The sequence below is a fragment of the Sinocyclocheilus anshuiensis genome, unplaced genomic scaffold (assembly GCF_001515605.1).
Source record: "Sinocyclocheilus anshuiensis isolate Anshui unplaced genomic scaffold, SAMN03320099.WGS_v1.1 scaffold513, whole genome shotgun sequence".
Taxonomy (NCBI): domain Eukaryota; kingdom Metazoa; phylum Chordata; class Actinopteri; order Cypriniformes; family Cyprinidae; genus Sinocyclocheilus; species Sinocyclocheilus anshuiensis.
In genome coordinates, this window is record NW_015537972.1 from 1,087,786 (window position 1) to 1,114,696 (window position 26,911).

The 26,911-nt window shown below is 36.7% G+C and overlaps 2 protein-coding genes across 3 annotated transcripts in view; both read right to left on the reverse strand.

Moving 5' to 3' along the window:
• Positions 1-2,986: 2,986 nt before the first annotated feature.
• Positions 2,987-21,671, reverse strand: prcp (prolylcarboxypeptidase (angiotensinase C)). 2 transcript variants are annotated; one of them, XM_016463051.1, is made up of 10 exons: positions 21,590-21,671; positions 21,107-21,292; positions 15,124-15,264; positions 14,297-14,398; positions 14,024-14,205; positions 10,725-10,876; positions 9,985-10,157; positions 5,131-5,298; positions 4,606-4,793; positions 2,987-4,072 (listed from the first exon to the last, which is right to left on the reverse strand). In XM_016463051.1, the coding sequence occupies exons 2-10, from the start codon at positions 21,290-21,292 to the stop codon at positions 3,868-3,870; spliced, it is 1,497 nt and encodes a 498-aa protein (XP_016318537.1). In that variant the 5' UTR covers positions 21,590-21,671; the 3' UTR covers positions 2,987-3,867. The 2 variants fall into 2 exon arrangements, with proteins under 2 accessions (XP_016318537.1, XP_016318530.1); XM_016463044.1 differs by lacking the exon at positions 21,590-21,671 and having other exon boundaries at positions 21,107-21,404.
• Positions 21,672-24,947: 3,276 nt separating this feature from the next.
• The window catches only part of LOC107670675 (ras-related protein Rab-30), a 6,141-nt gene continuing 4,177 nt past the window's right edge, over positions 24,948-26,911 (reverse strand). Inside the window, exon 5 of the mRNA XM_016463358.1 lies at positions 24,948-25,681. Coding sequence (XP_016318844.1) covers positions 25,431-25,681 — 251 coding nt within the window. The 3' untranslated portion in view covers positions 24,948-25,430. The remainder of the gene's footprint in view (positions 25,682-26,911) is intronic.

Consider the following 26,911-nt stretch of genomic DNA (forward strand, 5'->3'; position numbering starts at 1 on the left):
GCATCGCGTCATTCATTCATTCATTCATTCAGTAACGAAGCAAAATGCTGTAGTTATGAATGGGTTATTAATCACTTACTCTCTAAATCATTCAAAGCCGCAGAGTCGTTCACTAACGAAACACCGCTGTATGATGCTTGGAGACGCACACCAGATGTTGCGCACACCAGATGAGACCAACTATTATTTCGTTGCAAAATAGAACAAACATGACAATATTCTGTTCAAAATGTAGGCTACATTTAAAATGTAAAATGTTCACTTAATATTACCTTTTCTGTTGAACTGTTGTAAAAATTAAATGGCACATTTGCCATCGTTTGGATAATTTGCATTCTTGCTCGTATCTTAAACATGAAAACAATAACACGCACAGAGTGTGTCTGTATCGAAGAGAGTTTAAATCGATCTCAATGTACAGTGTCAATATTTGCTCCATGCTATATTAAGTGAAGATCTACTTTAAAGATACATTGAACAGCAGCGTGATTTGCTAAAGCAGCATATTCAGCGGGCAACCTATCACATGCACGCTGCTTGTGTGGATGCAGTCAGTTTTGACCACAAAAAATGAGGTAAGCTGATTGGATATCATGTATTTGACCGTTTACGGCACCCCCATTTTCTTGTTTTTACATTAGAAGCGGCATTTTTCTTGTCAGAAATACGTTCGGTTTTAATGTTGCTTTAAGTTGGGGTATTAAATGAATGCCAAAACTCAGAATTTTGTTCGCGTACCCCCCACCATCATCTCACGTACCCCCAGAGGTACGCGTACCCCAGTTTGAGAACCACTGCACTAGAGTACTGTGTTGCAGAGCTGGTACAAATAAAGAGTTTATTTGCAAAAACAGATAACTCCGTTATTTAAAATTTTCAAAAATCATGTTTTTTATTATGTTATCATGTTTTTATTGTGTTAGTTAGCTGTATTTTTTAGTTATTTTTTACCTTAATCAAAATAACCCAACTGCAGTTTGATAGAGATTAATTGGAATGCACAATAAAAAAACATGATTTTTGAAAATTGTTAAAAACTGAGTTATCTGTTTTTGCAAATGAACTTTTCAAATGTATCTGCACCTCTATAGTCGCTTGCGTACATGCTTTAGAGTCAACATGAAATCCAAATTGAGAATTCATATTTTTTATGGAATATTGTAGTATTTATTATAAATTAATTTATAATTCATGTATAATCTTTAATTATAAGGGAATGATAATGACCAAATCAATTCCTGATGGTCAAAATCAAGTCCTGCCCAAGATGTCTTCTTGTTTGAGAAATCATTTCACTTGGATATAACTCATAATAGAGAGAGAGAGAGAGATATTTGGCTGAAATTTCTGGTTAAAGGTGGGGTATGTATTTTTTCAAAAACGCTCGAGTCAGGCCGAGTACCAAAACAAACTTGTAGCCAATCAGCAGTAAGGGGCGTGTCTACTCATGATGGGACGAGAGAGCGCTCAGTGCACAGGATGGACATTAGCCGAGCCGAGCGACGACAGAAAGATAGAGATGGCGGATAAAAAACAAAAGAGGAAAACGTCTGCGGAATAAAAGAAGGCTTACGATAAGGCAAGAAGTAGGACCCGTGTAAATTTCAGATCAGCTTTCCAGCGCTGGAGAGAACTCAAGAAGCGGGAAGGCCTGCGATCGGACGCCGAGGTTGCTTTGTTTCTTCTCGATAGGTGAGTAACATTGGTTTTGCTTTATTTCACAGAACTAATATATGCTGGCTTTTGCTTGAATATGCTCGTGTGTCATCTTCACATAGACACATTCATTTCCATACCCTATAAGCCTGGAGCGTCTAAACCTCCTCCACTGTCTGTTTCAAGCATCAGCTCCCAAAGTGTGTCCGAAAAGGAAGATAATATGTTTAATACAGCAGATAATAATACAGCAGATTCCGCCATAATCGTTGCCTGGGTTGCGTACGTGTGTGGGGCGGAGTTATCAAAATGGGGCGAGACCCTTTTGGGGTAGGGGCGTGTTTGTTTTGGGGATTTGAAATATCAACATTAGCTACAAGAAATCACTTACCCCACCTTTAATGATAATTTTAAAAGTTCAGAAATGGCTTGGAATTCCTGTTATTGAGGTCATCGCATCACATATTAAAACACCCATGTAAATACGAGCTGGGCGGTGTTGTAATGTTCAAATACAGTATACTGTTGCTCAGCTAACTTCTTTTTGTCCATGAACGAAGAATGAATAACAACTTTGTTAGTATTGTTTTTAGTATATCAAGGCCTTAATTGTTTCAGGATTAAAATACTTTCTCCTAACAACAAGTAAGAAGCTGAATCCCCCAAAAAGTGTAAATACTGGCTTTGTAGCACTATTAAAACTTTTCATTGTTTAAGCCTCCTGACTAGACTGACGTAGCAACAGTGGTTCAGCCAGTGGTGTCAGTTTGGGGCAGGACTATCTATTTATCTGACCAATGGCAGATGAGAGGAGTTTTCGAGAAATATGTTTGAAAACAATCACTCTTTTTGCTAAATCTGTTCGATAACAAGTGGCACAGAAATAACACACTTTACCTTTAAAGATACTTTCAGACTACATGGAAAATAACCAGACAACAGGAAATGAACACAAAACACTGAACTGATCATATTTCAGGGAACAACAAAGTGAAAATCATCATCCATCACCTCACACTCATCTATTCCTCCTCCTGACCTTCCCCCAACCCCACAAAACAACCTGCTCTGCACTCTGGCTGTGATATTAATAATAATATTAGCAGGAGGCAGCTCAGCACAGAGCACATGACGTCTACGTACCGCAATTTAGAGAAGCAGGAGCTGCCAGTAAGTGAATGCAGGTCCCCGCATGGGGCACAATCTCTGTGTTTTACACCGCGTGCCTCCCGCTAGCTACTTTATTGCTCATTGTCTGTCTTTAGGTTTTCATTAAATCACACTGGAGCAGCAATGGAGGAGTAACAGGAAATGGGACATGTACAGTTGCTTCCATTCATGTGCATTTATTCTGTTATTCATTCATCATTATTTCCATTAAAAAAAAGGTGTGCAAAATTAAGAAAATAACAATAGTACAACCAGAAGAGTACACAGTTTGTTCAGAAAACTGAAGACTTGTGGTGATTATGTATAGACAATGAAAATAACAATCACTGATATTAGATCCAGCTAATTTCAGTGACTATTTCAAACTGGTTGAGTTCTAAGTAGTAGAATTTTTTTTGCTAAAATGTGTTTCAATTAAATAAAAGGAATAGTAAAAAATTCTACTTTGAAAAAATTGAAAACATATCAAAATATACATTTGCTTTCACCGCTTTACTGTGGTTTTCAAATGCTAAGATGGTTCTTGCATGTCTAGTAACCAATCACAACACATAACATTAGAAAAATGCAGAACAGCAAATATGGTACACAAGTCATATGGACTTTTTTTTCATGGAAGAAAAAAAAATCAGGTAAGTTTAAAAGGAAATGAAGGTAAATAAATGAGAGAATTTTAATTTCTGGTGAACTATCCCCTTTAAAATGTAGCATACTTTAGTTAAAAACCATAGCTGTGAACGTATGATTTTTATAGCTACAATTAAACACTGAGACTTTGGCAAAGGACACTTCCCCTGAGTGGTTTTGCATTTGGTGTTTTCTGACACTTTCAGTTCCTCAATTTTCTCAGAAAAACCTACTGAACATTCTTGTTTTGCACCAAAAAACCCTAAAACATTATGATCAACCATGACCCCAAAAAAACTTTTTTTCAGTTAAGTACCAAGGAAGAAACCACTAACTTTGGCACATAGCAAACAGACATAGTTCATTTTGTTTCTCTTACTGTCTTGGTTTCATTTCAATGATCTTGATTCCATATCATTGGGTAGTTGCTGCCTGTTTGATCCACTGCTTGAAGTAGCGTACTTCTAGCGCCCGTGTTTTGATAACTGACTCTGGGTCAAACTCGCTGTTGTAGCGCAGATCGAGGTGGTGAGCACCTCCATCAATCATAATGGCAACCAGAGATTCTGAAAGACTTCTGGTCACTCCACCGCTCATCCATGGATCAAGATTTCCATTACTGAAAAAGACGACACACATTCAGGTCTCATAGTATCACTAAATGCAGTACATCTACCCCAACTAGAACATATAAATGGAACGTTTCAATTATAGTTAGGGCTGCACGATTAATCGCATGCGATATTTAACGCGCATCTTATCAGTAAAGCCGGTTCTTGAGCAGCATTAACTACACAGAGCCGTTGTTCACTGATAGTATAAAAAATCTCTGTTAGCTCTGTTCCAAAACCCAGGGAGCTGCCTACTTATAAAACCTTATAAGCTGGCATATATAGACACCTAACAGGAAAGTTGTTCAAAACTTTCTAAAATACCTTGTGATGCCCACATTTTGAGGCACCATCTAATGTAGGCTATGCTTTGTTGAGAAGGCTATACGTATATAAGATGTTGCCTTAGAAAAAATAGCTACCTATATCGGCACTAGACCGCAAGACTTTTGGAACAGAACCAATATCTAAACCTTAATTATGGTATGAAGTGGAAAAATTAAGGCAGTGCTTTATATTATACAAACACAAAAGGTCCTACCTGAAGATGATGTTGCTGTGAGCACTTATGTTTCTCCCACCGTACACAATTTCTGCCCAGTCTTCCCGTGGCCGCACTCCAAACTGGTTGTAGCACTCGTCGGAGAAAGCCTGGAAGTTCCATGGCTGTGGCTCAAACATGTCAGCGACGCCGTCTGTGCACATTGGCATTACCATCTCTGTACAGCTCTGCAAATATTACACCACATCATGGGGTGCATGAACAAGTGTGTCCTAACAGACCAAAGATGTCCAAGCAATTTTCTGTCAATAACAATTTCAATGTTGGTCAGTTTTTAAGTCATACCTATCATGTGACATTTGAAATTTGGAAGAATAAAAAACCGCTCATAGTCATTGTCATTTTTGGAGCTCAACTGCTTCCATCCATAATTTATTCCTATGTATGTAAAATAACAGCATCATAATTCTTCAACATGTGAATCAAAATAAAGCAGAGTGCAATGACTTATATTAATAAATGTGACCAAATAGAGTCAAACGTCCAAACATTTTAATATTTTACCTGGTAGAACCAACCAAGGAAGCCCAGATTCCCAGTAGCGGTTTGTGAGGTGTTGAGACAGACTGCATCTCCCGTGTAATTGTAGTACACCCTTACGGCTTGAGAGATACCATTCAACAGCTGTTTGTCTGATACGCCGGTATTAAAATTAAGATTTTTGCAGACCACCTGAGAATCAGAAAAACACATGTAAATCACAGAGCAAACAGCTGGCTTTATGTTCAGAGAGATGACAATGGTTCTGCTTTATTGCATAACAAAGGCACATCCGATTTGCATGTGAAATTGAGTGGAATGGAATTCTGCTGGAGTGGAATTTATCACCGTCAAGCTGGAACAAAGTAAGAATGTTTCAAAGAAATCTTGACAAACATATCAAGCTATGCAGTTATCTATGGAAAATGGCTCCACATAAATAGGATTGGACCTCAGTCATGCAGTATTGCAAATATTTGTTGCAATGTCAGTACTGCCACAAGGGGCACTATAGAGAGAATTAAAGGGTTAGTTCACCCAAAAATGAAAATTAGCCTGTAATGTACTCACCCTCAAGGCATCCTAGGGCTGCGTTCCAATTCACTTTTTTTATGCCCTTCACTCGCTAACTTCCCTCCGTCTCGTTTACTCGGATGTACGTCATTGATTACGTTGCACGAGTGCCCAATACTGGTGGAACCCTTGGAATGGGCTGAACTGGAACGTCCTAAGCCCTTGATCACTTAGAATCCACTATGGAGTTGGTTTATTGTTTACATGTTTCCCCTTACGAATTTGTTTGGTGCAGCATTCTATATGTATACAGATATGCTTGGGCTGTTATAAATGTAAAAAAAATTCATTTATATATTATAGAGTTGTTTTTGGTGGGGATAAATTAAACGCGTTCTGCGATGATGTCATAGTCGTGTTGCATTGTGGTCTACAGAGCGGCCTGAAGTGTGCATATGAAGCAGACTCGCTCCCTCGGTCAAAATCGAGGGGTCGAGGGTATGTTCAAAATGGCGGAGGGGATTCCCCCGAGGGTAAGTGCTTAGGGAAGTTTGCGAGTGCATGTCTAAAAGTGAACTGGAACGCAGCCCAGGTGTATATGACTTTCTTCTTTCAGACGAATCCAATCGGAGTTATATTAAAAATTGTCCTGGCCCCTCCAAGCCTTTCAATGGGGGTAAGCGGGTGCTTTTTGTCAACAGTCCAGAAGACGTGAAATAAAGTGCGCGCATCCGTAATAAAACGTGCCTCACACGGCTCCGGGAGGTGAATAAAGGCCTCCTGTAGCGAATCCATGCATTTTTGTAAGATAAATATCCATATTTCAAACGTAATAAACAATTTTTTCTCACTTCCGCTGACTGTTGTACGTGCGAGACGTTCCGGCGGATGACGTAGGATGTCAGCGTCGTGCGCGTGCCTCTGAGATATGCAGGAGCAAAGGAAACAAAGTTTCCTTACTTTAGCGAAGGAAAACCAGTCTCCTCTTGGCTTATATCATTTTTCTTTACAAATCCTTGTTTTATACTTCTAATTTGTGACCGGCATTTTGTTTTGTTCTCTCTCCGCGTTCGTCACTAATCACGCAATGCCGACATCCTACGTCATCCGCCAGAACGTCTTCCGCGTACCACAGTCAGCGGAAGTGAGAAAAAAGTGTTTATTATGTTTGAAATATGGATATTTATCTTACAAAAATGCATGGATTCGCTATAGGAGGCCTTTATTCACCCCCCAGAGCCGTGTGAGGGACGTTTTATTACGGATGCGGGCACTTTATTTCACGTCTTCTGGATTGTTAACAAAAAGCACCCGCTTATCCCCATTGTAAGGCTTGGAGGGGCCAAAACTATTTTTAATATAACTCCGATTGGATTCTTCTGAAAAAAGAAAGTCATATACACCTAGGATGCTTTGAGGGTGAGTAAAACACAGGCTAATTTTCATTTTTGGGTGAACTAACCCTTTAATGTTGGCATGAAATGAAATTTATATAATTTGTAAATACATGTCAGAAACTTTTCTGGTTTAAACCTGTCCCTTCACAATCGACTGCAAGTTCACATTCATTTTTGAGTGCAATGCCAACAACTCCAAATCCAATTATAAACAATGGATAGAACCAAGTCAACAACCTACATTTTTTCTTCTTTTTCAATAATCCATTACACTCAGATGTTCGTCACAATACAAAAAAAAAAAAGATTTGTCGCTACTTTCGTTTCATCGGGACTTCAAAGCAAACTGTCAGATGGTAAATAATTTTTATGTTTTCTAAATTATATAATTAAGCTAGCTACCAGAATAATAACAAATTTGATTTGTTGGCTTAAACATTCTAAGGTAACACCAAATTAAGTACTGTTCGCTAATTGTTCACGTCTGCATTTCCATACTTGCGCGTAAAAAAATTCGGTCACATTTTATTTTAAGGTCCAGTTCTCACTATAAACAAACTATTAACTACGACTTTTGACTCAATAAACTCCTAATTTTCTGCTTATTAATAATTAGTAAGGTAGTAGTTAAGTTTAGGTATCGGGTAGGATTAGGGATGTAAAATATGGTCATGCGCAATATGTGCTTTATAAGTACTAATTTGTTAATAATAGACATGCTAATAAGTAACAAGTGAATTGCAAGAAAATTGGTCCCTATACTAAAGTGTTACCAAAAATTCTGGTCATAGAGATGTTGCTTGGTGAAGCTGTTTTTGCCCAGATGAAGTATGAAACTTTGCACTTCTAGCATACCTTTGGTTCAGCCAATGTTTACTTGTCAGAATACTCAAAATAACAATAAGCGCCAAAGTGTTGACTTGAGGTGCGAACACATTAGCAATTTATTTGCAAAATTTCACAGTCACTGCAGTCCGTTCTCAATAGTGTGTAATAAGCTTTTTAATGGTAAACGCAAAAAATCCCTTGAACAACGTGAATCCTTTGCGAAACTTTCAACAATATGGATGCTTGACGTATTGAACATAGTGAACTTAAATACAATTTGCATAGAAAAACAAAACACGTTTTAGAGCATATGAAATCAGTCCACAAAGTAACAAGTTTGCGTTCTGATGCAGCCAGAATTAATGAATCTCTTAATGCTTATTCAGGAGGAAGCAAGTGTGTGATTTTAGTGTGAAGTATTTATGTGAAACTCCCACCAATTCCTAATGATATGACTTCAAAATAATTTCACCATGCAACGGTAATTGACCACAATTTTACTCATAGTTATCGCTACACATTAAACTGGTATAGTAGAATTTATTTTATCATGCAACACGGGATGATATCTGTCATGTCTGACTTTAAGTGGGTTTGAGAAGGTTGTTGCTAACCTTTTCTTCCGAAATGGTGGTCTGCATGCAAGATAAGCTACACGCATGTCCGAGCAGAGATTTATACTATGACAAAACCAGCAGAGGCTGCCCAAAGCACCTTCTCTCTACTTTTCAGATGGGATTAGGCTTATACATTTATCTCCAGCAACAGATTTCCCACTCCTAAGCCTTCAATACCCCCTTCTCTCAGTCTCTCACATAATCACATTAGCTTTGTCATTAAAACGCCTCCTCTTTGCACCCGCTGCCTAAACTGCTTTAACCACCCATAGTATGCAACCCCTCATTACCAGATTTAAGGGGGGGGGGGGGGACTACTCAAGAGTGAACCATCTGAGCTTTTGCAAAGTCTGCAAAGTCTCCATATTCATACTTGCTAGAAATAAGCTACAGTTACCAACAAAAAAAAAAAAAGGTAATTTACCTAAAAGCTTCTAAATAAAATAACAAAACGATTAAACAATTGAATCAAAACTAAAGCTTTTGTGATTCAAATTTCACACTGCCAACTCTATCTTTGTTCCAAAACCTACTGAATTGCCTTGATTGGATAATGTTAATCAATCGACAAATAGCTATTTAGGCATTGCTTTAGCAAACTAGTGTTCAATCTGGCTTCATATTGCATGTAATGCAGACTCTTCACGATTTAATGATTTTTATTTTTTCATTTTGCTTGTTAATTACTATCACTCTGAAATATGTCAAATATGGATGTAAAATGTGTTGCACATGGCAATACAGTTTAATTTTAAAATGTTCTCTAGGTCGGCAGCTCATTAGCTTTAGGAGAAGAGCTTATATTACTTTCTTGTCATGCACACTAGGGCTCTTCATATTCATTTCCCTTTGCTTTGTCAGATAGATTCAATGAATGAAAATACGGATGCCTCAGGAGTCCTGACAATAAACATGTTTTCTGTCCACGCCACTCTCTAACCAAAACCGAACAAAAACCTGAACAAAAGCTCAGTTCTGAGGGTGAAAGAAAACAGAAGCTTTATGAATATGAATGAAGCTATTTGCATACTGATGTAAATGGGTACAACAACTGACTTATTATCAGACGTGAGTCAGCATTAATGAGGAAATCATTCAGCGAGAATGATTCATACCGACTAGCTGTGAAATCCAACTGCTAAAGTAGAATTTTATCGTTAATGACTTTTGTTGTGTTTTACTCATTCATTTTTCTTGTAAAGTGTGTCATACTTAATTCTAGACCATGTAAGATTTTTTTTTCGTCATTTTTGCCACTTCATAGTCACAATTTACAGAAAAAACATGCCATTTATTTAAAAATTATAGGAAAAGTTCAGTTCTAGTGTTCTGAAATAAATACATAAATAATCAGTGTATCATGTAAACACTGTCCCATGGTATATACATTTGGTAATAATTCTTCAACATGATATGGCACCTGGCAGACATTTCCATCAGTGCTTTCAAGGTATGAACTTTATCAGAAGGTGTGTGCCACAGTATGTTCTGTAAGGGAAACCTTGGAAGTGAACTTATCGTACCTTAACAGGCCAGGCTGGAAGTGGTTGGAGGAAGTTAGCTTCATATGGATAATCCACCATGGCTAAATTCACCCAGGTTTCCTGCAGCCAAGCCTTGAAGCCATACACTTCGTCTGGAGTCTTTAAAGGATTACACAGTCCAAACTCCTGAGACAGCCACTGCAGACCCTCACCTATAAAAGAAAAGCTGATCAAATGAGTCCAAGAAAACCCATAAGCTTCAAAAAGAGAGTTGGTACAAAACAATGAAGAGTCACAAATGAACATGGGTTTAGAACAAAATCCTTCAACAATCAGTGTTGGCTAGTAAAGGAGTACAGATAATCTGGACTACATAATAAGATGATCAAAATCAGCAAAACAAAAATCAAGTCCTTGGAATTTATATACACATAATTAGATTACAGAGATTTTTGTATGTATTTATTTTTTTTTTTAATTACAGACTGATTACCTATTTGGTGTTTAAGAAAGATTTCCCTTTTTTCTCTTTTCATTCAGGGTTTTCTTGTTTTACAACAACAACAAAAATTACTAGATAATACGTGATCATATTAAGTTTCGTAAATAGGAAATAAAAGATTATATTATTGATTCTCATTTTAATTGTGTCTTTTGTAATCAGTACCACATCTTCCGAACATTGTCAACAATATTATCTATCTACACATGACATGATCACAAAAAAAATATATATTTTTAACGAGGGGCAAAGCAGCATAGCAATCACATTAACCAACCTGTTGCGGAGACCCTGTCAATAGCCGCCCATGACATCCTGATGTTGCTGCTACAGTTGGTGCCACTGATGGTGAAGTCATGGGTGACCACTTTGTAAAACTCTCCACACGGCACAATGAACTGCCAGATGGGAGCGGACGCGGCAAGAGCACTGAAAACACCAGAAGGTCACACTCACTGATCATTCCATTTCACAGTAGAAAAATCAACCAATAATCATGAACTTCTCTGCTGAATTACATCACCTTCCTTAATTAAACACATGGTTACACACTACTGTTTAGCATTTTACTCTTCTAGAATCCCATGGCACTCTAAATATAAGATAGGCCTATTATTCAGTTTCTAGGCATCATACTCCATTAAGTATGGATATGTATGCTGTACTTATGCATTTTAATAGACTAATATTTCACATTTAGATATAAACTACACTAGCAGTGACCTTTAAGCACTTATTAAATGTTTGCAATATCATCTTGAGACTAATACACACCAACCTGCCAAACGAGAGTGAAAATCAACCGTGGCAGGCACTAGCCAGTTTTGTTATGATTTAGAGATTCTGTCTCTCAAACAGAAGCCTCTAACATTAAAAAATAAAATGTAGAAAGAGAGTTGCACAAGGGACGAGAATCCCACGTCTTTCAAATTTAAGCACTCAGTGACCCCGCTCTGGGACTTTACATGGTCTTCTGCTTCGTGACTAAGTTGCTGCTGTTTCTAAACGTTTTCACTTTCCAATAATGCCACTTACAGTTGACCACTGAATATCTAGCAGGGATAACATTTCAGAAACTTACTGCAAGAAGCCTCTAACATTAAAAAAGAAAATGTAGAAAGAGTGCTGCACAAGGGACGAGAATTCCCACGTCTTTCAAATGTAAGCACTCAGTGACCCCACTCTGGGACTTTACATGGTCTTCTGCTTCGTGACTAAGTTGCTGCTGTTTCTAAACGTTTTCACTTTCCAATAATGCCACTTACAGTTGACCACTGAATATCTAGCAGGGATAACATTTCAGAAACTTACTGCAAAGGTGGCCACATATCACAGTACCATGCTTGAATACACTGAGCTACAAAGAACAAAATTTTTTTCTCACAAATGTTTGTAAATGCAGACTGTATCTAGATGCTTGATTTCATATACCTGTGGCAATAGGTCTGATTGAAACACCTGAATTCAATAATTAGGTGTGTCCCAGTTTGTCCATATTATCCATTTATGGCCAGTTTTACTAACAGCTTGCGCCAGCGCAAACCGTCTTTTGGCATTACAATTGTACTGTCAGGTTTTACTAAAGATGCGCAGTGATGAATTAGCGCTGAAAAGGCGTGGACACAGTTATTTTTGCGGCTGACCTTATTGAATATGCATTTGTAGGAGTTTCCCTTTCAGACGCAAAATTTATAGGAGGAGAGTATTCAAATGAATCACGCAATGCGTTTTACTAACGTTTGCGTTCGTCAAATTACTGGCATCTGCGCCATTATTTAAAGGGTTAGTTCACCCAAAAATGAAAATTCTGTCATTAATTACTCACCCTCGTGCCGTTCTAAATCCGTAAGACCTCCGTTCATCTTTGGAACACAAATTAAGATATTTTTGATGAAATCTGAGAGCTCTCTGACCCTCCCATAGACAGCAATGTAATTACCACGATCAAGGTCCAGAAACGTAGCAAGGAGATCGGTAAAATAATCCATGAGACATCAGGGGTTCAACTGTAATTTTACGAAGCTACGATATTTTTTGTACGCAAAGAAAACAAAAATAACGATAACTTAACTTAATATAACTTAATAACTTTATTCAACAATTCGTCAGAACACAGACGCAACTGCGTCACGCGGATAAATTTTCTACGTTGTTTATGCTTTGATTTGAACAAAAATAACGTATCCGCGTGACGCAGCTGACACAGAATAGCATACGCTGTTTGTGTTCAGTGGATATTCTCCAAAATGGCGCCAGGGTGACGTGGAGGAGACGAATTGTTGAATAAAGTCGTTATTTTTGTTTTCTTTGTGTACAAAAAGTATTCATGTAGCTTCGTAAAATTTCTGTTGAATCCCTGATGTCACATGGATTATTTTACCGATCTCCTTGCTACGTTTCTGGACCTTGATCGTGGTAATTACATTGCTGTCTATGGGAGGGACAGAGGGCTCTCAGAATTCATAAAAAATATCTTAATTTGTGTTCTGAAGATGAACGAAGGTCTTACGGGTTTAGAACGACATGAGGGTGAGTAATTAATGACAGAATTTTCATTTGTGGGTCAACTATCCCTTTAAGGCCCAAAAAAAGCATGTCTTAAACTATTTTGCCCTTGAAATGGCTGCAATTGTTGGAGGCACCGCAGAGAACAGAGAGCGCGTGGTAGAAGGGAGAGGATTTTATGTATTAATTTATTTGGAATGCCAGAAGAACACATTATCCGAACATATCGTTTGCCAAGCCATGTTATTTTTAATTTGCTTCAGGAAATAAAAGACAACTTGGAACCCTCATCTAGGAGTCACGCAATACCAGCTCTATCAAAACTTCTTGCAATCCTTCATTTTTTGGCCTCCAGTTCTTTTCAACGTAGCCTACTGTGGCTTATTTATTTATTTATTTGCGACTGCTCTAATTTGTGCTGCGCTTGGTATATTGCATTGGTCGATATGTAAATTAGATGTTGCGTCGGTGTTCTTTAATTTGTGTGTTGTTAGTAAATCACCTGCATACATTTCCACGCCCATCGGCGCGGTTTTGGAATTGCGCTCTCACGCTAATTTGCCCTGTTTAGTCAAATTGGCCCACAGTGTGTGCATATATATGTACATATTTATGAGTGTATGTATGTATGCTTGGGTTTACAAATTTTGGGGTCAGTAAGAACAAGATCAAATTACAAAATGTTACAAATGATTACTATTTGAAGTTAAGGCTGTTATTTTGAACTTTTGACTAATCAAAAAATCAAAAGTTCAAAAGAAAAAACATTAAGCAGAACAAATGTTTTCAACGTTGATAATAATAAAATTAGCAAATTAGCATATTAGAACGATTTCTGAAGGATCATGTGACACTGAAGATTGGAGTTAAGGGTGCTGAAAATTTAGCTCTGCCATCACAGGAATAAAGTGCATTTTAAAATATGTTATTTAAATTTGTAACGATAATTTCATAAAATTATGTTTATTGGTATAAACAGTATTGAATATAATTTTAAGTATAAAGTATTTTTTTTATTTATATTTGCTTTTAATATTCTGATACACATAGGTAACATGAACAAACACTCACCCTACAACTGCACTGGGATACTTCATCCTCAGCCAGGCCGCCAGCATCCCGCCGTAGGAGCCGCCAATGGCGATGACTGAACTCTTCTGAGCTCCAGGCAGGGTTTTTTTCAGAGCTTTGATGAGCACTGCAAAGTCAGCTAAAGCCTGTTCTGAGGTCAGGTAGTTCAGATACTTTGCATTCTGTAGAAAAGGAAAGACAAGCCCAGAAGGTCAAGGACAGTGTTAGCTAAATGACCCTTACCGCTCGACATGAGCAGCAGTATGGACTCACGCTGTAAGACTCTTCACCGAACGGCATTGACTCTCCATAGTAGCGATGTTCAGCAAAAACCAGCAAGGCTCCTAGCTCTTCTGCTGCATCCCACATGAAACCCTTGGGAAAAAGAAGAGGTTGAGATATCAAGCTTCCATTTGGACTAAGGGTTAGCACAGTAACTAAATTTTATACTTTTACAATATATTTTTCCTCTGGATGGCAAAGTTTGAATTTTGTATCAGTATTTTTCATAATCATAATGCTATAAATATGAAGTAAATAATGCTGATAGTGATTATCTACAAACACTGTGTTTATTATTATCTTCAACTGTTAAAAGTGAAGCTCATAATTTCTGCAGCACCAAACAGAATAGAGTGCAACAACGCATGTCCACTTTTTCAGTGGCCTGGTTTCAGAAGTATTTTTCCCCATCTAGTTTTAGAAATCCACTGTTGAACATGATTATTTAAAAAAATCAGTTGAAATGTGGGCTGATGGCTTTAACAAAAGCATATATAATATCAATTAACAACTTTGAAACTCACAGTACACTCTTAAAAATAAAGGTGCTTCAAAAGGTTCTTCAAAAGGTTTACAGATCATTCCTAAAATACATTATAAAAAATTACCCTGTGGAGAAAATGAAATGTGATTTTTACGGAACCTCTCCTACTTTTTTTATTTAATTAACAGAAGTGGTAGTTTTGTCGGTTCCAAAATATCTATAGATCCAAAATATCTATATATCTCAAAATATCTCTATAGAAGTTTTTTCTGCCATTTCTTCCAATCAAATATATATAAATATATATATATATATATATAAAATGCATATTTACAGTGTTGTTACAGAACCATGTGATGTCTCCTTCATTGCCCGTGTAAAACAGGATTGGGCCTCCTTCCTTGTGCCAGTGCTGGTCATTAAGAAGATACCTCTGTTTGAATGTGCCATTCTCCAAAAAGCCAAAATGGTCAATCTGTAATAAAAGAAAGAAAGAACGTAAACAAAGGAAATATTTAATTTTTTCATTAAAATGAATTTAATTTAATGGCATAGTGTCATTTGGAGAAATTTTAGCATTGCGTACAGTACACTTGCTCACTAATAAATCCTCTGCAATTAATGGGTGTTGTCAGAATGAGAGTTCAAATCCATCAAGACATTTTAAATTTAAACCTTTGCTCCTAGCCAAAATATGAGTTCATAATCCATTGCAATGCTTCCTCCAGTGAAAAAGTCCATCCCCTGTTGTCCTCTCACATCAAAATCCACCAACACATTTGTTTAGAATTGATTTGGGTTGTTTTCACTTGTAAACTTGATCTGTGCATATTTCTCCCCTGATTCAGACAAGATTACTTTCACTGGAGATATGGATAGAGGACTCATATTTTAGCCAGAAGCAACAGTTTGAAGTTGGATTTGCTTATTACAAACGATTGTCATTACAAGACATTAATTGATGGACTGGAGTTGTGTGGATTACTTTTATTGTGATGATTTTATTCTGATGGCACCCATTCACTGCAGAGGATCCATTGGTGTGCAAGTGACTTAATCTGTTCCGACGAAAAAACAAACTCAAATACATATTAGGTGTAACATATACATGAAGGCAAGTAAATTTTCTGCAAACTGTAATTTTGGGGTGAATTATTCCTTTCTTAATGTTGTTCTGCTGCTGTTTTAACCATAGACAGTTACAATGTTGATACACCCCTGTCTACACTTAATGTAAATGTACAGTAACGATACTAGACTGTCTTTATTTCTGGGTGTTCTCCTCAATCTTCTGGCCTTCAGCCATCTCGTATAGTTGAGCGTAAAACCTCGGAGCAGGATGGAGGGATAATTAGCCTCAATTTGTATTAAAATCTAGTGCCAGCGTCAGGGATGCCACATTAGTTCCGCTTTGAGCAGAATTGTAATATCCATTCACCCAGTCCAGGGGCCGTTCACTGTCTTCTACATTTCCATAAATTCTCCAAGTTTGAAGGAAGAAGTCAAAAGAATGTTAAAACTTGTTGCCAGAGCTGCAACGTTGCAGCTCTTAACAGTTCTCACTCTTCTGAATCCCACCCAACACTTAATAAAGAATGTTCTCTCTAGTGTTTTGTTTTTTTTTGTAAATACCCTCCCGTTGGCAACAAAAGAGGCAGGAATTTTATGAGCCAGTGACAGCAAAAGGACTCACAGTTACATTCATTCAACAGCAGTCAGAGCCTGGCTGCAGGTCAAATGAGTGTCAGCTATATTCACGTGCTTTAGTGAGTTATTTTCTGTGTAAGCCGTTACATCTCAAGCTCTAGAAAATGGCCTTTTTACATAATTTATAAGCCTACTCATTTCCACTTAAAAAAACATATTTACAATATTTTAATCATAAAAGTACATACATTTTCTTGATAAATGATATAATACTATTATTAATATAATAATACATAAATGATTCATACTTTTAAAAACATAGTTTACAATAAATGTATAAATATCAGCATTTTCACATATTTCACATTTAATTTTAAAATGAAATGCAGAACCGAATTTTCAGCAGCCATTATTCCAGTCATTATTCAGTGTTTTCTGATGAATAGAAAGAAAAGAACAGCACATATTTGAATTAGAAAACTTTAGTAACATTATAAATGTCTTTGACATTCACTTTTGATTAATTTAATGCATCCTTGCTCAATAAAAGTATTAATTACTTAAAAAAAAAAAAAAAGAAGAAGAAATAAATCTTAATGACCCTGAAATTTTGAACGGTAGTATAACTTCTTTATTATACAATATCCTTATTCTGTTGTGAATTACATGAAATCTTCTATATAATAATCTTTAAAAGGACTATGGCGGATTCGAGAACTGAATGTACTCTATACATTCAGTTCTCTATATGTACTATAACTTTAAAACAAAACATCTGATTTTGGCTGCTGAGGTTAGATGAGTCACATTATGGACACATTATGCTCAGAAATGCAGCACCCTCTTCTGGTTGATACAGACTTTCAAAGCAGATGTACAACATGAGTCATCAATCTACTTACTAGGCCTACCTGTTTCCATGTGAAAATGTTTCATAAGCTCTTTTAACAAGAACCTGATCTACAGGAAAGCTGTGAACATTTTCCAGCAGTAAAAACAACTTTTAAAACCCCAACACAAAAACGTATCCACAGGGTTGGAACAACAAATCAGTGGATGAATTTACATGTTTGACTTTTCCTCCAGAAAACCCAAACGTTGAAGTTTTATAAAAAAATGTCACACTGTTCCATTCCACCATAACAATGAAAGTAGATGGTGACCAGCGGCTGTCAGGCTTTAAAAGATGATATGAATCATGCACTTTATTTCAAGTTTACATCATTTACTTTCACTGTAGGGAAAAAGTCATATGGGTTTCAAAAAACATGACAGGGAATAAATTGTTGTACTATATGCATACCATTTGCTGCACGTTGAACATATCTTTTTTTCCAGATATCTTTGTTATAAAACAGATAGTTCCATTCACTGTAAACCACAGCTTCTTGGGGCTTATTGCTTTATTCTATACCTCTCCAAGTAAGCAACTGCCTAGCAACCATTTAGAATACCCTAGAAACCACATAACAACACCCTAAAAAGCACACAGAAACCCTTAGCGACCATATATAGCAACATGGTAGCAAATATTGTACAAGAAAGAAGCACTTACTCTATGTTTTCATCATGAAAGTAAACATCTAGTTTTGTAGTAGGGGTGTGCGGTATGTATTTTCCATGATCATTACAGAATTTTAGTTTTATCGATGTGCAACCTCAAATTATTGAGTATTGTGTCACTTATTTTTCAAAAACACGCCTTAAGAGTAGGGTTGCACGATTAATCGAATGCGATTGTCATGCGCATTTTGTTTAAAAAGCCGGTTCTGTAATCAGCAGTAAATCATCATCACGTGCTTTCAGATGGAGCAGCATTTACTACACATAGCCGTAGTTCACTGACAAGTTACGCAAAAAAAATCGCAGAATTCTGAAATCAAAGAAATCGTTCGCGATAATGACAGCTGTTTGCATAGCTTCTCAGTGAACCACGGCTCTGTGAAGTAAATGCTGCTCCATCTGAAAGCATGTGAAAATACCACATTTAATAACATATTTTTACTCCAAACTCACTTCATAACGTCAGACGAGTGTTTGAAATAAATCCTTCTGTGAGATGATGTGGCTTCTTACACAGAATAAGGCACGCAACATATTTCATAGTATTTAAGCAGTGATAAAGGCATTGCATTATAAATATACTTTATTTTAATTAAAATTATAATAATAAGAACTCAGATAAACCATATATTGCCGTAGTCGTGTGTTTATTAGTCACGTTGAATCAATGAAAGCAGTTGAATCTTCTGTTTATTCAGCTGCAGCGATAGGCATTTGCTGGGTTTCTTCTGCGAGGCGTATTTGGAGTTTCAGCGCGAGAGCGCCCTCTGGCCTTTGGATGGAGATTTACTGCTGATCACAGAACCGTGCTTCACTGAAAGATACGCATGACAATCGCAGCTTCTGTCGAATCGCGATCTCGATTCCATTTCGATTTATCGTGCAGCCCTACTTAAGAGTGCATGTTTTCACTGCGTTATATAGCCTATTAGAATGCAGGTCTAACTATATGACTGCATTCTAAATATTGAATAGCCCCATTCAATATATGAGGTCAAAATGACTGCAAAAGACTATAAGTAATGGCTGCTCAAAATTCAGCTTTGTCATCACAGGAATATGTTACATTTTAAAATATGTTAAAATCGGAAAACTTATTTTACAGTGTAATAATATTTCATAATATTCGTTTTTACTGTTTTTTTTATCAAATAAATGCAGTCTGTCTGAGCACAAGAGACTACTTTCAAAAACATCTTTAAAGAAATGTAATTATTGCAAACCAGTAGTGTATCAGAACTGAAGAAAGCCCAAAAAATTATTGAGATTTCATTTTTTGTCAACATTGCACCCTATTTTGTACACATTAGTGCTATTGGTTATGTCTAATGAATTTGAAAACAGCTTTGCTCTTGGTTGCTTGTCAAACAGTGCTCTCCATTTCTCCATCCACAGCCAGCAACAGATGCTGAAAGGATATCCCCTCGACAACTGTTCAACCGCTCAACAAAGAGAATTAAAAAACGACAGACTACAGCTCAGCTCGAGCGGGAATGTGAAATGAAGCGCAGAGGGAATGTAAAATCCTAGACCCATGTTACGTTTCCTGTAGAGTTTCTACTTTGTAGATCCTCATTTTAACAGCCTCGTCTGTGCTGCTATGACTGAAGGCTACCGTTTAAGGCGTACTAAGTGCTGACAAGGACAAAACCAAGACAATGAGGAGCAAGAAAGCCAGGAAATGCCCCTAATCTTCCTGACGGCTCAGAGGATGAGTTGAACAGACACCGAGAAACAATTGCCTTCACTCTGGCGTGACCAGGTCAAGACGTAATTAGGCTCAGAGTACAGCCTAACAGGATTGTTTTTGTCCAAAACTAGACGCTGGGCTTTTCCTGTGTCAGCTTTTCCCACAGATAGCGTGTAAAAGATTAATTTCTAAGCCAATCTTCAGGCTAAGAATGAGATTAAAGGTTTCTGAGACTTAAATTATTAAACAACTGGCAGCATCATACCACGATTTAAATAATTATATATTAAAGAAAGAAAAATGTCACTGTGTATTTTAGTCAAAGCATGTTAAACCTGACGCACACACAAAAACAAGGGACTTTCAAGATCTCACTTTCAGTTCAATAAAGTGAAAAACGGGCAGACTGCCAGCATCAAATGCTATGCATCTGCACACGGGCCCAAGCCCATAGGGGCGAAAGGATCTGCTATTACTCTTTGGGGGCCACAAGGAAAAGGACATTTCCTGCAGACACAATACAGAGCAGAACAGCACAGATTATGGACACATTAAATAAAGGAAATCCAAAACGGAAGCCCAGTTGTAAGTTAATGAGCAGCCACAACCAGATAAAACTGCTGTGGGTTGCAAAATAAGGCCTGGCAATGTGATCTATCACAAGACTTACTGATTGATACAAGTTGATTGGAATGGCAATGGTTTGCAAATGTGATCAATGACAACAAACAAGTTGCTGTCACATAAGTTTCTGATTACAATATCAAGGTTAGAGAAGGATGTAATAGGTCTAACCACTATTTTTCAGATATTTCCTCTTTTGTGCATTATTGGTTACTGAATGCACTGATAATTTGCACTGTTGGTGGTGGGTTGTATTTACTATTAAGTAAGTATTACCTGAAAACGTACTTTTTACAGTCATTCATTTTCAAGCGAGAAACATGTAGCATTGTAAGTGCTACTGTTTTAAGCCACACCACAAAACAGATGAAAATAATTCTTCAGCCATTTAGATCACAAGTAACTTTGTATAAATAAAATGGGTTAAGCAATAAACAACAATGATAACAAGAACAAAACTAATTACTGTTATAATTATTCTTGTTGTTTAAACAATTTTATGCATATACTTCCATTTTATTTAAGTTTGCAAAATAACAACCAAAAAGGTATTATGTTTTATTGTTGCAGTCTAAATTGTATTATTTTAGTCTGTTTGTTTTAATATATATATATATATATTTTTTTTTTTTTTGTGTAAAAGCTTAAATGAGATAAATGCATATTGGTTATCAAAAAATTACATTAAAAAAAAAAAAAAAATCTAATCAATGTAAACAAATTGATATCTTGACATGGATTTCTTATGGCCAAGAACAGCCAGGTAAGAGAAGCAAAGAAGTAAGACGCTTACCTGTTGATCAAAATAGAAAGTTTTGTACGAGACAGATGTGTGCTGAGAGTTGGTTTGGGCTGTGTGTCTGCCTAAGAGCTGTGGTTTGAGCCCCAGTGCATTACAGCTGAGGATGAGGAGGAAGAAGAGCAGAGCAGTGTTGATCTGTCTCATGTCTGAATGAGTGAATCCCGTCACACAGTGCATCTGAAAATACCAAGCGATGGATCATTTGCATGCGAGGAACGAGGAAGGATGTCAAATGACTCGTAGTTGCTCCATAACGCAAAAATGTTAAAACTACATTAAAAACAAAAGAGATGCAATGTAACGCCCTAATATATATATATATATATATATATATATATATACAATCCCGTAGCTTTCAAGTTTTTATTTTTCAAATGTCAGACCATTTCATAAAATGATCATGCAGTAAGCTTGATAAATCTGTTCGTCATGTGCGAATAGTTATTAAAGGTGCCTATCTATCTCTGTGCTCACTCAAAATGGATTATATCTCCTTTCTGTCGATGGAATGTTTTGTTAACTTCATATAACGACGCAACGTGCTTCCGTGTTGTAAAAACGTGATCACCGCGATGCCTCATGGGTATTGTAGTTTCTTTTTATTCCTCTTTATTTTCATTTATTTTTAGTAAAATCATAATAAATATATATGGTATCCTATCATTTATTTATTAACATATTTGTCTATCTATATATCTATATCTATATGTGTGTGTGTGTATATATATATATATATATATATATATATATATATATATACATACTAGTACACATAATGTATCAAAATTTCAAAACAACACATGTACAATTATTTACTTGTATGAGAATCTGTCTGTGATAGTGTCTATTAAAGTTGTATTTGTATTATTTTATTATAATTCACCTTCATTGCATTTATTTAATTAAGAAGCTTTTTTTCATTTATTAAAGAATTTATTTATATCTCCTACAATATAGTTTGTGTCATGACCATGTTTATTTGGGAAAAAAAGTATTACCTTACAGTCTATATATGCTGAGACTTAAGATAATTGCTCACAGAAAACGGCTTTGAATTGCTGCAGTCATGGGGTTTGTCTCTTTATGATAAATGTATTACACATAATGCATCGCAACTTATATATTGAAAGCACACACTAAAACAATAAATGTAGTTATCTACTTTGGATACAGATCTTGTGGGTTCAAAGAATGGCATTTCATCTTCACTAGACAAACGACTGTTATTCCTTGATGAATATTGTACTTCACATAATGAAATGGTCATAATAACATTGTCCATACAGAAAAAGTAAGCACTTAGTAGTACATATACTATACTGGAAATTAGGGCATTTAACATAGAAAAGAAATAATTCTAGAGTCTTATTGGTACACAATGCAACACATTATAATATGGCATATATCTGTAAAATAATGCTAGACAAAAATACCTGACAGAGAAAATACTGTGCATGGCACGTCATGTAACATAGAAAGAAAACAGTTTATACAAAACTAGAAAAGGTTATCACTTTAAAATAAAATGTTAATAGAAAAGCTTAATATCATATAAGCAGCTATGTGTAAATATGAGGAAAATGCATTATACTGCAACATTATTGGCATGGACACCCAAAAAAGCTGAAACAATTGGTCCTCAGGTTAAACAGTGTTTAGTGTTTTAGTGAATACCTTTTGTCAAGAAAAAAAAAAATCAGTCTAAACAAAATCACTGAATCAAGCACATGGCATCTAAAACCAGTTGTAATTCTATCCATTTTGTAAAAGAAAAAAAAGAAAAAGCTCTGTAGCAGCAAGTAAAATACTGAAAAGAGGAGATTCACAGTTCCATTGTAATGACACGGGTGCAAAAACCCTTACAGCACAGCCAAGGTTGGAGGTACAAGTTCCAACTGTTTGAACGTCATTAAAATGCACAACACAGTTCCAGAACAAAGGCCAAGCGAAACCAGAATCACACTGTATCACACCGTTAAACAACTCCATCATCTATTTCTCAATATGATGCATTGGAACACAAAGACCATTTGTGCAAGAACTCACTGAAACATCTATGAAATACATCTCATTCACACATAAACTGCATGCACACTGTTCTCTCGGCCCCTCAAGTGCCAAAAGCTTTAAACATCGCTATGGTTATTACAATACCAAAGCTGGACTAAATTAACAGCAAAGCATCCTGGTATACTTCAGTTCTGGTAATAGGCAAAAATGTGTAAAAGGACAGAATGGGGGGGGCGGGGGGGGGACTACCAATATGGAATGAAGTAAGCGTTTTAGACAGTGCATTAAAACATTGAGTCCATTATGTTTACTTTTTAACATATAATGTGCAAAGACACTGAAGGACAATATCTAGAGCTTAGCCAACTAAAATTGTGATCTGAAAAATCTAGACCGGATGATCTCATGAAACCTGCCAAGAACACGCCATACGCTACCATTCAAAAGTTTGGGGTCGGTAAGTTTATTTTTGTTTTAGTTTTAAAAAGAAATCTCTCCCTAGATTGAATGTATTTGATCAAATTACAGTAAAAACATTGATATTGTGAAATATTATTACAATATATATTATTACTATCATTATTCCATTCTTCAGTGTCACATTATGCTTTAGAAACAATTTTAAGATGCTGATTTGGTGCTCAAGAAATACTTCTAATTATTGTTAATGAAAACAGTTGCTTAATATTTTGTGGAAAGTGTGATACGAAAAAAAGTTCATAAGAACAGCATTTATTTGAAATAGAAATCATTTATAACATAATAAATGTCTGTCATTAATTCATTTGTCATTAATTTAATGCATCCTTGCTGAATAAAATTATTTCTTTAAAGAAAATCATACTGACCCCAAACTTTTGAATGGTAGTGCATTTCACCTCAAAATCTAAAAAAAAAAGAAAAAAAAAAGCTTATTTTATGAACAATTACATTTTTTGCAGTTATTTAATTAAGGACATTTTTCCTTTCTGTTCTTATTATTGTAATGCAAAAAAATAAAATAAAAACATACTGCAAAGTGTGTATACATTATGGGAGTATACTGTATGTTGTACAGTGAAAATAATAAAAATCTTAAAAAATATAATTGTGTCTGGGCAGTATTATTTTGCAGTACTGGGAGTCTAATGAGAATCATCCTTGAAATAAACGAAATTAAAACGTCCAAACTAATATATCGACCCGGTTAAAGTGATATTTTTGGGTTAAATATGACCCAAACATGTGCTCCATGAGATTCCCCAGTGCTATGTAATGTATGACGACAGGATGCAAATGGCAGAGGCACATTGGGTTTTTGCTATGACTTCTCAAAATGACATGGCCTTCATTGAGTATTAACAACCAAACTACCATGCAAGCAGTAAGGGGAGTTTATATTCTTATAAACTGAATCCCTGACAAATGGTGGTTTTACTTCACATCTTCCTGTCACAGATTATTTAAGGGAGCTGGCTGTCTGTTTGCATTATTGACTTCTCCGTTTAAAAAAAAAAAAACGCATGCATAAGCAACCTCAAACAATCTCGCAAGCAATCAAGAAGTGCATTTTGTGCGAATAATAAATGTGCACACCAACACACCAATTTTGTGGCAATGAGTCTTAAAGGAGCAGTTCATCCTAAAATAATAACTCTGTCATTATTTACTCACCCTAATGTCATTCCAAACCCGTAAGCCTCATATGGCTTCAGAAGACTTGGAATATAATGCACAAGTCATATGGACTGCGTTGGTCACTGCATACTTTCGGTTGGAAAAGAGCTTCATGAACATTCTTCAAAACATCTTCTTTTGAGTTCCACAGAAAAAATCAGTCATATGGGTTTGGAACAACATGAGGGTAAGTAAATGATGACAGAATGCTTATTTTTGGATGAACTAGTCCTTCAAGTGAGTAAGATTGCTGATGAAGATCTGCATTCTCATTTCTTTTTCAAATCTCTAATATGACAAATACATTGGCTCTCAAGTCAGCAGGGAAATCCCAACTGTTGCATTGTACAGAAGTGTAGAAAATCTCATTGTCTGACCTATTAGCAAGCATTTTTGTATAACAAGGCCCTTTTTTCTGGCCAAAAGCATCTCGAAGCTTCAGACCCACCTTTAAAAGCAGCATCATCTTGATATTGTGTTTTTTCAGAATGTTTTAAAATACCCAGGGATTTAAGAATGGTAAAAGAACTAGACTTCGACAACAGTGGAAAACAGTAACCACTGCAACTACATAGTGGTTACCAACAATACAACCACTTTGTATGCAATCCATGTTGCCCCCCTCAGCCAGACAGAGTGGCCAAGTCTACTAGTTCATGCTGCAGCAGCTCAAGTAATTGATGTTTTTCCCTTCTCCAGGCATGGGAGTGGAGTCGTTGTTGTCCAACGTGTTTTGCTTGGCCTCGCGGATCAGTTTGCAGGCCAGATCCAGAAAGAGCTTCTCCACGTTGTCCGATTCTTTGGCAGAGGTCTCCAGATAAAGCATGCTCTGCGCCTCCGCAAACTCCTCTGCTCGCTGCCGATGGACTTCTCGCTTATCGGCCAGGTCTATCTTATTCCCTGCAAACAACAACAGCAGTGAACAGGGCTCAAATGCTCTGGTTACAAGGACATTAAGTATCTGGTGACAGATAGATAGTCCAACGTAAGCCAGTCAGTTTGTTCAGTGACAAACAGATCCAAAAACATATTAAACTAATTTTGACAGACAATTTCCTGCATTGGTTAACAGAGCGCATTGTGACCAACCGATGGATGGATGGATGGATGCTGACCTGAATAAGATATTTCACATAAAAGATGTTTACATATAGTCCACAATAGAAAATAATAGTTGAATTTATCATTTATTATTTCAGGGGGTGAAAACTTTTGAAAAGAATGAAGATGTGTACATTTTTCTTATTTTGCCTAAATATCATATTTTTTCATTTAGTACTGCCCTTCAGACATTACAGTAGATATTTACATGTTTACCAGAAGAAAAAATAAGTTAAATTTACCCTGATCTTCAAATTCAAAACGTTTTCACCCCCTCCCCTGGCTCTTAATGCATCGTTTTTCCTTCTGGAGCATCAGTGAGCACCTGAAGTTCAAATGCTAACTGATGCTCCAGAAGGAAAAACGAACCTTGAACCTTTTGTAATGCATACGAGTCCCTCAGTTGTCCTCAGTGTGAAAAGATGATCATGGATCTCAAAATCATACAGTCATTGTTGGAAAGGGTTAGAAACCAAAGAATTTGTGGGACCTGAAGGATTTTTCTGAAGAACAGCAGGAAGTTTAACTGTTCACGACAAACAAGGGACTCATGAACAACCATCACTAAACAAAAAACACAGCTGTGGATCATTCGGGTAACAACTCTGATTGGCCAGCTATCCAGTGCGTTGTGATTGGCCGAATACTTGAGTGAGCGGCAGCAGGCGGGCGGGCTTGACAACGGCGTGGCCAGCAGATCCGACGAAGGAGCATCCGGTGGGCTTGCGGCAACCACATGTGACGGCCCCGGGCTGGACTCCGCTTCGTCCACGGTGAAAGCCGATCCGGCGATTGACAGCGCGAAGTTGAAGTATTTCCTCAGCGACCAGCACGGATCAGCTCCAGGCATGACGAAGCGGATATCGTAGTAGTAGTTTTCGTAGTTTCGCTTTCACAACGAAACACACAGCGCCTTCACGACATGGCGGCGGCGGCAACAACAATATTACAGAGAGAAAAAAAAGTTACGCCTTCTTTCTTTGCGTGAACATTTGGGCGGCGTTATGCAAATCTTCCCACATCGTGACG

Excerpts from the sequence above, each read along its gene's own strand:
- prcp (XM_016463051.1), bottom strand. The coding sequence starts at position 21,292 with ATGCACTGTGTGACGGGATTCACTCATTCAGACATGAGACAGATCAAC. Across the intron at positions 15,265-21,106 it reads CTTTCTATTTTGATCAACAG|ATTGACCATTTTGGCTTTTT; the intron begins GTAAGCGTCTTA and ends CTTTTATTACAG. Across the intron at positions 14,399-15,123 it reads CATGGTTCTGTAACAACACT|GGTTTCATGTGGGATGCAGC; the intron begins GTAAATATGCAT and ends CTTTTTCCCAAG.